This window comes from Vulpes lagopus, chromosome 4 (assembly GCF_018345385.1).
Source record: "Vulpes lagopus strain Blue_001 chromosome 4, ASM1834538v1, whole genome shotgun sequence".
Classification (NCBI taxonomy): Eukaryota; Metazoa; Chordata; class Mammalia; order Carnivora; family Canidae; genus Vulpes; species Vulpes lagopus.
In genome coordinates, this window is record NC_054827.1 from 12,873,805 (window position 1) to 12,888,752 (window position 14,948).

General features: G+C 42.1%; 1 protein-coding gene across 7 annotated transcripts in view; it reads left to right on the forward strand.

Annotated features, from left to right (window-relative positions):
• Nucleotides 1-14,948, forward strand: part of STOX2 (storkhead box 2) — a 216,144-nt gene that overhangs the window by 44,100 nt on the left and 157,096 nt on the right. Inside the window, exon 1 of one of the 7 annotated variants that reach the window (XM_041753892.1) lies at nucleotides 1,152-1,508. The exons of 4 other annotated variants lie outside the window; for them this stretch is intronic. Coding sequence is in view for 1 of the 3 variants with exons in the window: in XM_041753887.1 (XP_041609821.1) it covers nucleotides 12,335-12,353 (19 nt within the window). In the remaining 2 variants the exon portion in view is untranslated. Of the gene's footprint in view, nucleotides 1-1,151; nucleotides 1,509-8,013; nucleotides 9,346-11,704; nucleotides 12,354-14,948 lie in introns of those variants that run through there. 2 more of the 7 variants (XM_041753890.1, XM_041753887.1) reach the window with 2 other exon arrangements.

Consider the following 14,948-nt stretch of genomic DNA (forward strand, 5'->3'; position numbering starts at 1 on the left):
CTTTCTGAGAATAGTGAGGGAGCAGAAGCACATAAGCAAACAAGAGGAAAGACATTTAGTGAGAATTGTCTACCTGGAAACCAAATAAAGTAAACATGTTAAAATAATCACACATGTTTCTCTCTTATTTATAAAAAGCAATTGCTTCTTAGAGAGGGTTATTGAAAAATGCAAATGAAACTTATAACCCTTTCCTTAAATACAAGAGCACCAATATTAAAATGAAAAAGATTGATTGCCCAATGTTTTATTTGGAGTTTTACTTCAAACCCAAGAATTCTTGGTTGTTTCCAAACTTGGTGCTAAGGAATTTTTCTGTTCCACATTAAAAAATACAGACCATAATTTGTCAGTTGTTTTAACACTTCTTAAATTTAAATTTTAGACACAATTTAGAGAATAACAATGCATGTAAACTAAGAACTATGTATAGCATTAGTAGAAGAAAAGTAATTTTCCTAAAGGGCCCCTACAAATATATTCCTATTATTTTTTGTATTCAAAATTGGAGAGCACTGAATGCATTAGCTTGAGGGCTTCAAAGTGTTTTGTTTTAGAAAAAAAAAAAAAAATCTGTCCCTAACAAAGAAATCCTAGATTTTCTTGTCTGAATTTTCATATCCATCCATGATTCCATAACCCTTCTTTTTCATATTCTTCATACACCAGTGTATTTTCTAATAATTGTGATTATATTATATATAATGTATATAATATATAGAAATATATTTCTAATAATTGTGATTATAGTTGACTGACAGTTATGTACATTTGTTTTTCTCAGTATATATCAACATATATTAATATATATTTATATATGTTTCCAGGTTATATAAATATATGACATATATTATAGATATAAAATAAATATATATTGAGGGGCACCTGAGTGGCTCAGTTGGTTGAGTGTCTGACTTTGGCTCAGGTCATGATCTTGGGGGCCTGGAGTTAGGCCCTGCGTTTGCTCCCTACTCGGTGGGGAGTCTGCTTGTCCGTCTGCTCATGCTTGTGCTTTCTCTCTCTGAAATAAATAAATAAAATCTTTAAATAAAAAAAATATGTTGATACATGCCAGTATATACCTATATATACATATGTAGATAGATATATAAAATCCTATTATAATAATTTTACATAGTATAGGTAAAATTTTGAGATGAAATTGTTTAGTTCTTTAATTTCATCTGTACCCAGTTGCAGTTTCTACTCTAAAAGTCGAATAGATTTTTTAGTATAAAAACAAAACCCATATGCATTTGGTAAGTTTATATTAGTTAAGTATTCTGGGATATCAGTCTCTGAAAAATAGACACATCATCATGAGTAGTTACTAAGATGGCAGTCATTGTTTTTTTTTCTTCTTCCACTCTTAACCTGCCCCAGGGAGTTCCCATGGTCCAGTTGAATATTTTGGTGCTGAAAAATGTCTGCAGGAAAGCAACAGTGGATTTCTTAGAAAAACAAACCCGTGAACTCGTTTCTTTCTTTAGGCTGCCTGACATTTGTAGGTGAGTGAAACCAAGGCGAACAATTGCTTTCATTTTACTATAAAATCAGCAATTTTACTCGCTTAATCTTCTTGTATTTAAAGTCTTTTTTTTTTTTAATAAAACTGGGTATACCTTCACTATACCTAATGTAGTCAGTTTTTCTTCTCTCACTTTCATTTGACAACTTGATTATTGAATTGTGAAAAATAGCCCTGGGTTCAGAAAATTCTTACCTTGAGGGATACCAAAAAAAGTCATGTTAGTAGTAAAATAAGTCATTGCTTGTGTTAAAAGTCAAGGTAAGGCATTTAACTGCACCTATTAAAAAAAAAAATCCATGTACTGATTTCCTCTGGTAGAGATTACGGATAATATGGTAAAATCATGAATAAAAATGCCTTTAAATTATCTTTAAATTAAAAAAATATTTTTAAATTATTCAGCTTCATCTTACCACAGATTAGCATGCTTGCTCATGCCACAAAAATTTATTGGGCACCTCACCTACTATGTATTGAGTATTTGGTTAGACATAAAAGTGACTGAAATGTGGACTTTGACCCTAGGCAAAAATGTTAACTTCACAGATAGAGTTCATATGTAAAATGAACTTTACAGATTACAAATAACATCGTTAAATTCTCACAAGAATCTCGTAAAGCAGATGTTATTTTACTAATTTTAAAGATGAAACAGAAACAGAAAACATAATAGTCTACCCAAGGCTGTCTATAATGCAGTTCCTTAGATTACCAATCAGGTGTCCTTGGTAAGCTACAGAGATGACTCTGGCAATCAAAAAGGAACAATAAGAAATGTCCACTATAGCTAAATAAAAAATAGAAAATAATATATACAATTAGAGAAATACAGCTGAAGTGGTGCAGGAGTCCAGAAGAGGGAGAGATGGCTTCTGGGCAGGGGATGGACAAAGGAATGCCACTGGAATTAGATTAGATGGACTTTACACTTCCAGAGTTGGGGTAGGTCTTTCCATCCAGTCCTGGAAAAGCTTCAGTAAAATTTAAGCCAGGTTGGAAACGAGCATGGGGAGATTGGAAATAGGAGTAGTCAGCAGTTCTGTTTATCTTATAAAATGTGGCACACGGAGTTTTTAGAGATGAAGTTGAAGAGATGCAAAAGAGACACATATTCCAAGTCACTGATGTAGATTAAGAGGTTTGAATATTATTTTCAAGGAAATGAAGAACCATTTGGGGTCTCCAAGCAGAAGTGGGATTGATCTAGGAGGAGTTTTAAACAAAAGAGTTGCAGACTCAAATGCCTGTAAATACCAACAAGTGAAGCAGAGAGGATGTGGCAAAAGGAAAGGATGTCTTCTTTTGTGGATTGTTGTCATTCATTGCTTTAGGAACCCAACTTCTTACCCTAATGTGGATTTATTGTTCTCTTGTGCACATGTGCTTTATTGTCACAAATTACATCTTTCTACCACGAGTGATCCTCAACATAGATTATAATTATTATTTTATATAGTTGTCTTTTAGGTCACAGAAGAAAAGGAAATAAGTACATATACATTAATACTGACTTTTATATTCACCTATGTAGTTACCTTTGCCAGTGTTTTTATTTCTTCATGGAGATCAGGTTATTGTTAGTCTCCTTTGATTTGTACACAAGGGACTCTGGAGCATTTCTTGTAGGGTAGCTTACTAGTGACAGACTCTCCCAATTTTTGTTTATCTGGGAATGTCCATTTCTTTGTCATTTTTGAAGGATAGTTTTGCTGAATATAGAATTCTTAGTTGATAATATCTTTTCTTTTAGCACCTAGATGTCATTCTATTGACTTCTCTTCTCCGTGGTTTTTAACAAGAAATCAGCTGTTAATCTTATAGTGGATCCTTTGTATGTGACAGGTCTTTTCTCTCTTTCTACTTTTGAGATTCTGTTTTTCAATACTTTGATTACAGTGTGTCTCAATGTAGACCTCTCTGAGTTTATTACACTTAGAGTCCACATGGAGCTTCTTGAATATGTAAATAAATGTTATGGTCATTATTTTCTTTCTACCTCTTTTTCTCCTTTCCTTCTGGGTCTCCTATTATCCATGTATGCTTGTGGTGTCCCTTGGATTTCTTAGGCTCTGTTCGTTTTTCTGCATTTTTTTTTCTTTTTTTCCTGCTCCTAAGATTGGGTGATTTCCATTCATTTGGGTAATTTCCATTCATTTATCTTCAAGTTTACTAGTTATTTCTTCTGTTTGCTCAAACCGGCTGTTGAACTCCTCCATTGCAATTACTATACTTCTCAACTCTGGAATCTCTCTCTCTCTCTCTCTCTCTCTCTTTCTCTCTCATGTATATATATTATAATATCTGTTGTTTATCAATACTTTCTATTTGGTGAGACACCTTTCTCTTGGTTTCCTTTAGCTCTTTGTATATGGTTTCTTTAGATTTTTGAGCATATTTAATATAATTGATTTAAAGTCTATCTAGAAAATTCAGTATCTGGGCTTCCTCAGAGACAGCTTCTGTGGATTTCTTATTTCCCCTAGATATGGGCCATACTTTCTTGTATCTTTGCATGCCTTATAGTTTTTTGTTGAAAACTGGATGTTTTGAATAGTGTAATGTTGCTACTTTGGAAATCAGATTTCTCCTTCACGGTTTGTTCTTGCTTTTTGTGGTTTAGTGACTGTTCTGAACGAATTTTGTATTCTTTGTCATGTAAGGTCACTGAAGTCTTAGCTTAGTGATCAGCTAGCAATTTTGACAGAGATTTCCTTAAACATCTCAAACAGACAAAAAGTAATAATAATAATAATAAGTAGGAGGAAAAGGAGAAGGAGAAAAAGAAATTTTATAAAGAAAAAAACCACATAGTAGGCAGTGTGTGTTGAGGCATGCCTTCAGCACTCAGCCGTGTAGTTTACAACTCTACCTTAGCCTTCATTTTCTGCTTGCTTGCAGCCTGAAAGTCGGGTGGAAGGGGATGATCATGGCCTTCTCAGGTCTTTTCTGAACAATATATGCCCTGGGCATGTATATGAGCTATTAGATTACCAGCAATATGTGGGAGCTTTTCAAAGTCCTTATTTCCCAATATATCTCACTCCCAGCTTTTTCCCCCAGGCCTTTTGATGTGTTTGTATCCCTTACCCCTAGTGGCAAGCAGAAAATTCATTTGCCTTTAACATGTTTAATAAATGCCTCTTCACCAAGGGAGAATTCTGAATTAGATGAAATAAAGATAAGCCCTTTGCACCAGTCCTTTAGAGAGCCCCCAGATAGGTCCAAACAAATAACCTGGTCCATAATTATTTGGAAAGAAGGTCTATGCGGCTCTTTCCAGCACCAGGAACCCATACCAGGCCAGTGGGTTGTGTCTTTAAGACCACCACTCAGCTACACTGGGGATGTGGGGTTAGGGTAAGTTAAAATGCCACTGATCTCTCCTCCTGATATTTAGCCATCTTTTTTGGGATTGTGTATTTACTTGATTGCTGCAATCATTTAACTAGTTCCCAGATTGTGAATGAAGTTGATTCTGACAGTGTTCAGTAGCTGTTGGCGGAGGGTCTGGCCCATGCAATTTCCCACTCCACTGTTCTCAGTGATGTCACTCATATACCTTAAAAGTAGTGTACCTCTCAAAGAAAACATATGTATGAGCTAAGTACAAAATGCTGCCTTACTACTATTTTGGTTTAAAGAGTTCCATTAACAGAAATGGGAGGGGATACCGACCACTCCAACCTGGGGCCCCAGAACCCAGCACAATTTTCCTGGAAAGTCATGCAGTTTGTGTATGTCTTCTATTAGGGGAATGGCGTTTGGTCATCTGTGACAGAAAAGCTGCTAATGCTAGCTCAGACAAGTAGGAATTTATTTGACTCACATAACAAGAAACCTGGGATGGACTGGCAAGAGCTAGAGAAGTAGCCTAGTGACACTGTCAAGAATGCAGGCCCCATGATCTGTCTTTCTCTCCCAGCATTGTTAGAATATTGTCTCCTGCATCCTCTGTTGTTGCCTTTTAATCTCAAGGTGGCTGCTGTAGCTCTAGATGATTCCTGTGTGTTCAAGGTAGAGGATTGAAACAAGGCCTTTTTCCTGGTGCTTTTTATTTTTATTTTTTTATTTTTTATTTTTATTTATTTATTTTTATAATTGTATCCCCAGAGTATTGCATTTTGGGCTTTTTTTAAAAGATTTATTTATTTATTTATTTATGAGAGAGAGAGAGAGAGAGAGAAAGAGAGAGGCAGAGACACAGGAGGAGAGAGAAGCAGGCTCCATGCTGGGAGCCTGACGTGGGACTCGATCCCGGAACTCCAGGATTGTGCCCTGGGCCAAAGGCAGGTGCCAAACTGCTGAACCACCCAGGGATCCCCTCCTGGTGCTTTTTATTTTATTTTATTTTATTTTTTAAATTTTTATTTATTTATGATAGTCAGAGAGAGAGAGAGAGAGAGAGAGAGAGAGAGAGAGAGAGAGGCAGAGACACAGGCAGAGGAAGAAGCAGGCTCCATGCACCGGGAGCCCGATGTGGGATTTGATCCCGGGTCTTCAGGATCACGCCCTGGGGCAAAGGCAGGCGCCAAACTGCTGTGCCACCCAGGGATCCCCCTGGTGCTTTTTAAAAAAATATCAGGACAGAAGTCCTTCTCAGAAGACTTCTTATACTTAGTTAGCCATGAATGGATCATAGGCCTCTCCTGTCAGTCACTCTTTCTCAAAAGAAATGAGATTCACCATGACCCTTCCTTAGGGCCCAAGCAAGTCCTGTCTATCAGAAGATTGATGGATCAAGGTCCTATAAGCCAGGAGGAAGGATGGAGGAGAGCCATTCAGTAGGCAGTAGACAGAGGTGATTGTAGGCAGAAACTAGGAGAGTTGGCAGATGAGGGTGGGAGGCGGCTGTTTGGAAGAGTGGCAACTGGCTGCTTTGTCCTAGACCATGCCCAAATGGGAGCAAGTTGTCACAGTTATTGGGGAAGTGGAAGGTTAGGAATGAGGATCGGAAATACAAAATGTCCAGACAGTTATTTAACAGGGGTAAAACCAGAAGTGTCAATCCAGAGCCAAAATAAGCCAAAGCCTGTGGTGTTGTCCAAGAGCTGGAACAGGATCCCGAAGCCCATGTCAGGCCCAGATGGAGCAAATACAGTTCCGCTGAGCGCCTGGTTTCTGGCTCTGGTTTTTGCTTGGTGGGAGTTTCCACTGCATTGAGGGCTGACAAGCCGTTTCTGACAGGTGTGGCAAGCTCTAGGGCCTCAGACAACTAGTTAACTCTGGGTAAGAACACAGTGTGGCAGGGGCTAGCAGATTCCAAGTATTGAACCGGAGATGGAAGAAAGATTTTTCAGGGCCAAGTTGGGAAATTGGCAGGAGTCCCAGACCCAGGAGGAGCCCGATGTTCTGGGCAATTACCAAAACAGGAGTTTGGGAACAAGGCCTAGAGGCGAAACCTTGTTATTTGAGGGTTGGAGGCAGGCTGGGATAGGGGAACTCTAGGGGGGACTTTAGAGAGGGCGTGTCAGTCCATGCTCCCTGCTGTAGGACTCCAGGGTGGAGCTGGCTCAGGTTAAATGAAAGGTCTCCTGTCTCAGGGTGGGACTGGTTGTGGGAATGGAAGAGAAGGCCCAGCCTACTATACATGGGGGTCAGCTGGTCCCAGCTGGGGATGAAGACAGGATGTAGCTTCATAGGAGACAGATATAAGAAATATTTTGGAGGTCACATTTATAGGATCTTGCAAGAGGAAGATGGTGCTGGCATTTGAACCTGGGTGGCTGACCTTATCAAAAATATGGAATGTGGAGGGGGCAATAATTGTTGAAGCTAAGACCCATTGAGTCTGAGCCACACAAAGGACACCAAGGTGGGGATGTCCGTAATTGGCCATATGGGACTAGAACTTGGGAGAGAGAGTAAAATAGAGGCTGGAGTCCTCCACATCAAGATAATGATGAGGTAAAACTGGAGCAGGAGAAGGCCTGGAGAGTTCAGCACGCTCTTTCTGTTTTTGTGCCACAAAGGAGAAGCCCTTGCCTCAGATGGAGGTGTTTGTTTCCTGTTCATTTTACTGCCCCCTGAATTCTTTTTCCAGATCCCTGAGATTTCTGATTGGTTTTTCTTTCCTAATGTTTACATTTGTACCCAATTTCCCCAAATAGCTGCATTTTCTTATGCTAAAAGGTTTATTTAGATTCTTCAAGGGCCTCGGAGAAGATCATCTTTCCCAGCCCCCAGATGAGGATTTTTGTTTATTATTCTTTATGATTTTTATTTGTAGCAATTGTTACTTATGGATAATCCCCAAGATTCTGTAGTGAGATTTCTTTTAAGAAATGTCAAAGGAGGGATCCCTGGGTGGCGCAGCGGTTTGGCGCTTGTCTTTGGCCCAGGGCGTGATCCTGGAGACCCGGGATCGAATCCCACATCGGGCTCCCGGTGCATGGAGCCTGCTTCTGTCTCTGCCTCTCTCTCTCTCTCTCTCTCTCTCTCTCTGTGACTATCATAAATAAAATTAAAAAATTAAAAAAAAAAAAAAAAAAAAAAGAAATGTCAAAGGAAGACTATGTTGCTACTTTATTCCTACTTTCATCAGGCACCAAATAGGAGAGAGGACTATGCTGCCTCATGTCACACCCACATCAAATTACTCTAGATTGAATGATCTAGCCACACCTTGTACTTGGGAAGGAGCCTTTCTTTAAGCTGTGAAGGATTCTTCTGTGTAAGTTAGAGGTGGGTTTTTAAGGGTTTATAGTAACAAGGAAAAAGAAAAATACTCAAATCTGTATAATAAGATAAATGGTTTCATGAGGGGATGTAAGAGTGCCTCAGTGTAAGTAACAGGTGGGAGAAAGTTGTAAGTTCTTAACAGTCGGAATAGCTAAATAGTTACCCGAACCTGTGCTTTTGCAGGTAGAGATGTCAACTAATTTTTCAGACGCACATGGTAAATGTAAAGAACTTTCCAGAATTGAGGTCAAAAGCTATAAAGATAAGGTAACCAAGTGTTGATGAAAGCAGGACAGTTTTGAGGGCAGTGTGGGGGATGATTACACACTGGGACCTGTTCCGAGTTGCATGGGACTTGTGGCCTAGACCTCAGAGGTGGTTCACTGTTCACAAACGTCAAGGTGAAATGAAATGAAAGTAAGGCATTTTCTCCTTGCTCTGGCCTCTAAGCCGAAGCACTATTTCGTTATATAAAATACAGGTGGCTCAAGGGCCTGGAAATGCCCAAATGAGATGGTCTTAGTTGTCACGCTTTTCCGATTGCCTTTCAAGTCAAGGTGACAGTGTTTGGAGACTGTGTTGAGTGGATTCAGGGCCCGGCCCCATAGGTACTTAATGACTTCAGTGTGGGCTTTTAATCTCCTGCCCAAGTGTTATCTTACTTGCCCAGACAAGCCCTTCACCATTACAGGAGAGTGTGGGAAAATTAACACTGCCAGAGCAACCAGGGAAGGAAAGACATGTCTGAAGGTGGAAATGAATTGCATTAATATTTATTTTAATGCGACCTGGAAATGTCCAACTTTAAACCTCTGGGCTGCTTAAGGAGGACCCAGCACCCTTCCATGGAGGGTGAAAGAGAAAGAGAATAAGAAGATTGAAAAATATACAGAGCATGGCTATCTTTAATGTTTGAGTTAGCTATCAGGAAACCTGAAATGCTGAATGTAATAAAATGTTGACAGCAGCTTCACTTAACGTGCGGTAACTCTGGAACAGAACGACATCTTTGGCACCAAAGGAAATCAAGAGAATAAGGCAGCAGTCGTCAGGATTTGAAGTAAGCCACAGATTATTACCATCTGTACGTTTTACAGACCCATCGCAAAACCAGAAACCAGGACCCACACTGGAGAGTAAGTATATTGAACTCTGGGGTATGTTGCTAGATGGAAGAAACTCAGAAATTGGTCTGAATTTTTAAATACAATACTTCATAAAACCTGACAGGTTGTTTTTTTTCTTTCTTCTTCTTCTATTTTTTTTTTTTTTTTTTTTTGGTCTGGTGACAGTGGCACTAATAGTTCATTTGTTCAAAATCTGGAACATGAGGAGGAATTATTTGTTTTTTTTTGTTTTTTTTTTTTTGTTTTTTTTTTTTTTTTTTGAGGAGGAATTATTTGTGTGTCTCATGTGGGAGATACCATTGCTATAAAGTTTTACTATAGCACGCCTTCATACTTCCATGATTTCTCTGTAAATGTAGAATTATTTGTCAATTGCTCTCCACTTTCAGATGGCTCTCGTAAATGCGTTTTTGCGTTCTTTCCAGAAACTTGTGGAAAGGTCATCACGAAACACATTTAAGTGTTTGGGAATGAATTGATTCATCACTGTCATAGATCACTTAGCTGGGACTTTGCTATTTATTATCCAAGAGAAGGTGCTTTCTGATGAGCCCACATGAAATATCTTTAGATTAATTTTTTTGCCCCATGTTTGATTGACATTATAATTTGAGCCAACAGCAAGATTCCTTACAGCTGTGACCTACGTAGAGACCAGACATAAAACACAAAAGCTTTAGACTGTGTGTGTACACATGCATGTGCTTTAATCAAGATTTCTATTTGTTCTGAGAGCTTAGACCCAAACTTACAAACTCTGGCCCTTGAAAAAAACTAGATTCATGGGAGGTGGGAAGGGGTTGGGAAAGGGAGAGATGAGTTTGTTCTTTTGTTTTTAAGATTTCATTTATTTATTCGAGAGAGGGAGCATGAGCAGGAGGAGGAAGGGCAGAGGGAGAAGCAAGCTCCCTGCTGAGCAGGGAGCCCGATGTGGGGCTCGATCCCAGGACCCCTAGATCATGACCTGAGCCGAAGGCAGATGCTTAACTGACTGAACCACCCAGGCACCCCAAGTTTGTTCTTTTTTATACAAAGTGAATGTCTGTTTTAAAATAATAAGCAGTGCACAGGAGTGGCCAGCTTTTCTAAAATGTTTACTTAGAAAGTTGAATCCAATGGAAATGGAACCATTCGGTAAATTATTTGACATCCCATTTGGGAAATAGAAACTTGCTTATAAGCAGGTTTGATATAGAACACTGGAAATAAATCTAATGGGATAATTTTAACTTGAAAATAGCAATTAATGACAGATTGCAGAAGTCAGCCAGTGAATCGTAACTTAGTGCTTTTCCGTCCAACGCATATGGAAGATTGTTTATAAACAGGGAGGGTTTTTTTTTTTTAATGTGCATACGAATTTAGTAGAATACTTGGCAATTCTTGGCTAGTTTGGCAACATTGAAATCTCAAGTCTTTGAGACTCAGTTGAGTCTCCTGGATGTGAAATGTTCTGTGGATAAGCTTTTTTCTTTCCCGACAGACCCTGAAACCTTAATGTTTAGCAAGAAGCTCTTCACCTGGCTTTTTTTTTTGCTTTGGTGATTAATCTAAAACCCACAGAATAATTCAATATGGAACATTTGGCCATGTTAAAACGAGGGAGAGTGGAAATAATAGAATTAATTCCCACACCTGTTGTACACTAGATTAGCAAGCAAGTTGAATCACACACATTAGTTTTAAGTGCTTAATTCTGAAAACTCCTCATCCCAACTGTTCGCTTTGCAATTAGAGCGTACGTTTGAGTCTCTCCTACAGCAGGGTGCTCTGAGGTTAGTACAGCCCATTCCAGTTCTTTAATTAATGATGCAGATTCTTAGTCTATAGGCTGGTCTTGGGGGAGTCGTTTAGCATATGTGAAAGGGGCCATGCGGCTGGACTCTTGGGTCCTATTTGATAAATTGTTGCTTCGGTATATTAAATGGACCCCAGCGTCCTGAAAATGTTCATGTCATTTCCACATGTTCACTTTCTCTTGCCGGAAAGTGTAACTTATAGCAAGAGTAGCTTGGAAAGAGCCGAGCTCATTATTGAAGAAAAACCAACGTTCGTATGTTTCGCATACATTTTGAAAAATACTGCAGTGTGGAAAAGTCTCTGGTAAAGTTTATTATGAATATGTTTATAGTACACTTTTTTATGTGTTTGTAAGCATCTTTACGCTTAAGAAAAAAAGTGCCAAATAGGCATAGTTGACTTCTCCTGTTGCAAAATACTCGTGAGCAAGCAGCAAGTTTTTTGTTTTTTAAACAACATTAGCTTGGTGTGATTTTTTAATTTATTTATTCATGATAGAGAGAGAGAGAGAGAGAGGCAGAGACACAGGCAGAGGGAGAAGCAGGGTCCCTGCAGGGAGCCGGACGCGGGACTCGATCCCGGGTCTCCAGGGTCACGCCCTGGGCCGAAGGCAGGCGCTGAACTGCTGAGCCACCCAGGGATCCCCAAGCAGCGAGGTTTTATGCAGCAGAAAGTATGGTTGGAATTACGGATTGAGGAATGTTAATGGTTTGTCTGGGAGCGTGTGAACGGAGGGCAAATGGGAGCTCTTCACTTCCATCCTGCCTTGTTTTTGAAGTGACATTTGGCATTTTAGCTGCCTTGTGGTGCCAGCTCAATAGGAAGCTTGGGTCCATCCCACAGTCCTGGGAAGGCCGTTCTCAGCTGCTCCGCTGTGGGTCAGGGGCAGGCGAGCGTGGCTGGGGCCGGCGGCCTGGGCGGGTCTCTTCTGAGTCAGCTTCCGGCCGGGCTCCATTCCCGACCTTGCTGGGGGCACCCTGACCAGCTTCCAGAAAGTCTTGCTGCAGAGGTGTACCTCCCCTGGAACCATCCTGGGCATGCCCACTGGGATCCCGGACAGGCCCAGGGATCTGCCCGCAGGCGCCTCGTCCGGGGCTGCCACTGCCGTCCCCGCCTGTCCCCAGCTGGCGTGCAGCGCATAGTGGGGCCGGCACAGGACCGTCACTCTGCAGGCGGCTGGCACGGAGGGTGGCGGGGGATGACACTCCTTCGCTCAGGTACAGCGGGGGGTTTGGCTGTTAGGGAGAAAGGGCAGGGAGATGTCAAGGTGCTCCTTCAAAAATAGCCTTTTTTTTTTTTTTTTTTTTTTTGGCAGTTAGCATCTGTTTAAAAGTTACTACATATATATTTGGGTCTGTGACTTTATGCTGTTTGGCCCTGATCCCACCGGGACCTAAAGCATCAACTATCGAATCTCATGGAGAAATTTGCTGTGGAAAGTCCCTGGGGTTCGGGCTGCCATGTAGGGAGTGGAGAGGACGCAGGAGCCGCAGCGAGTGATCTGAGCGAGTAATTAGAGCTAGACTGTGGTGTGGGCTGCGATGCCGGCCTCCAGAGCCCGGGGAGGTCACCCCGCTGTTCCTCTTCCTTCTCCCACCCACGGGGGCGGGTTCTGTCCTGGCCAGTGCACCCCGGGGGCTCCGCTGCCTCCCGGCCAGCGCCTGTGCACCCCTGGGGGCCCCGCTGCCTCCCGGCCAGTGCCTGTGTGCCCCGGGGACCCTGCTGCATCCCAGCCCAGGCGCCTATGCGCCCCGGGGACCCTGCTGCCTCCCCGCCAGCACCTGTGCGCCCCAGGGACTGGACTCCGCTGCCTCCCGGCCAGCGCCTGTGCACCCCTGGGGGACTCCGCTGCCTCCCGGCCAGTGCCTGTGCACCCTCGGCGTTCTGCCTCCCCTGCTCTCCTGGATCCTGCAGAAGTCTGCCCTGACTCAGCTTCTCCTCGAGCTGAACTGTTCCTTTACCTCTTCACTGCTCAGCTTCCAAGAGTGTCGCTATCATGCCTTGTGTTTTCTTCCTGAAACCATTCTCTCTTGAGTCACCAGTAACCTCGTGATTATCGGTGACCTTCCCGGTCCTGTCCTTTCCCGCTGTGACTACAGGGGGCCTTGTTGGTCTCCTTTTTCTGCTTTGCAACTCCCCTCCGGTGGATTCTGGAAAGTTGCCTTGTCCTTGTTTTGCAGCCGATCGTGTCTATTTTGTTGGCACTCCCACGCTTCTGTATTTCCCAAGTGTCTATCCACCCAGCTCCTCCTTCTCGCCCTCAGACATTTCATCCACTCTCCCTGCCTCAGCTCTCACGGTGGAGGATTCAGCAGTCCGCTTCTCAGACACTCCTTGGGCACCTGCTCTGCCCCAGGCATTGACCCAGGCATTGACCCAGGCATTGAGGGTGACCTGACTTGCCAGCTGGGCCTCACCTCCCAGAGTCCAAGGTCTCGTGAGGAAGGAAGACCAGTAGATGCCTTGCCTTGGCCCAGTCCCAGGCCCGCGGAGGGGCACCTCCTCTGACCTGGGGCAAGGTGTGACTCCTAGATCTACGGCTGCCTCACTCCCACCTCTGTCACCCCCGTCTTGGAACTTCAGTGTCTCTTGGATGACCTGTCACTACTTCAAACATTCCCCAATATCAAGGGGAAAATGATAATTTCCTCCAAAGTCCCTGCCCTTGGTGCTGGCCCCATTCCTGGTGGCATAACCAGCGTTCCCCCTACATGGGCTGAAAACCTGGGGGTCCCACTGGATTTCTGATTGCCCTTAAATCCATCACCCAGTCAGGCACCCACTTCTTCTGTCAGCTTTTCCTCTGTAACTGCTCTCAGCTTTGCTTCTCTATTCCCATGGCCACCACCTGTGGCCAAATCCTCACCATGTCTTCCCTGCACTATTTAATATTTATAAATGTGCTATTTACTTATTCAGAGGAGATTTAAAAAAAATTGCCTGAGTGGTTCAGGTGAGAAAAATATTAGAAAATAGAGATAACCAAAGAGAAAGAAGGAAAGAAAGAATGAAAAAAGTAATCTATTTCACCACTCAGATGATACCCCTGTTAACCCTCTGAAGTTTGTCCTATTTATCTAAATATTCTCATACATAAAAAAGAGAAAAATATGTTACAAATTGTGATTCTATTCCCTATATGGTTTTGTAGCCCACTTTTTGTACCTAACCTATATCATTGCTTTTCCACCTCTAAAGATATAATTATTTGTAATAGTTTTTCATGGCTGCATAATTATTGGAAATAATGTACTTTAATCTCTAGGCCATTTCAATATATTTATGTACCACTGCTAGCTATCCCTCTTAAAACTTTTTTCATCCTGACTCTTCTTCTGTGGAAAAAACATCAGTGATTCCCATTGCCTATGCACACGCACATGTACACACGTGCACACACGCATACCCTTCTTTTTTATAGGAAGGTTTTCCTGACTCAGTCTTCAGGATTCCTTCTCCCATGAGGAGTAACATTATTTACACCACATTTTGGTGGCTATCGAACATTAACACCTTATATGGCACATCTTCCAGGAAGGTGGGGGCCTCGGATGATGCAGATCAGTTCTTGGGATGTGCACAGTGCCTCGCTTAGCACCTTGCTCACCCTTTGTCCATTTTCTCTTTTTCTTCTTTGCCATCCGGGTATCCTGGGCTACAGATGGGACCAAGGCCCCTCTGAGCTCTGGCTCCTTCAGAAGTAAGAGTGGGAGGCAGCTGTGTAAACAGGCAAATACAATACAGTGGGATCACGGTGCTGTGGGAGCAGAGGGCTCTGAACAGGGTGACATCATTGCAAGAGGCACTTACTG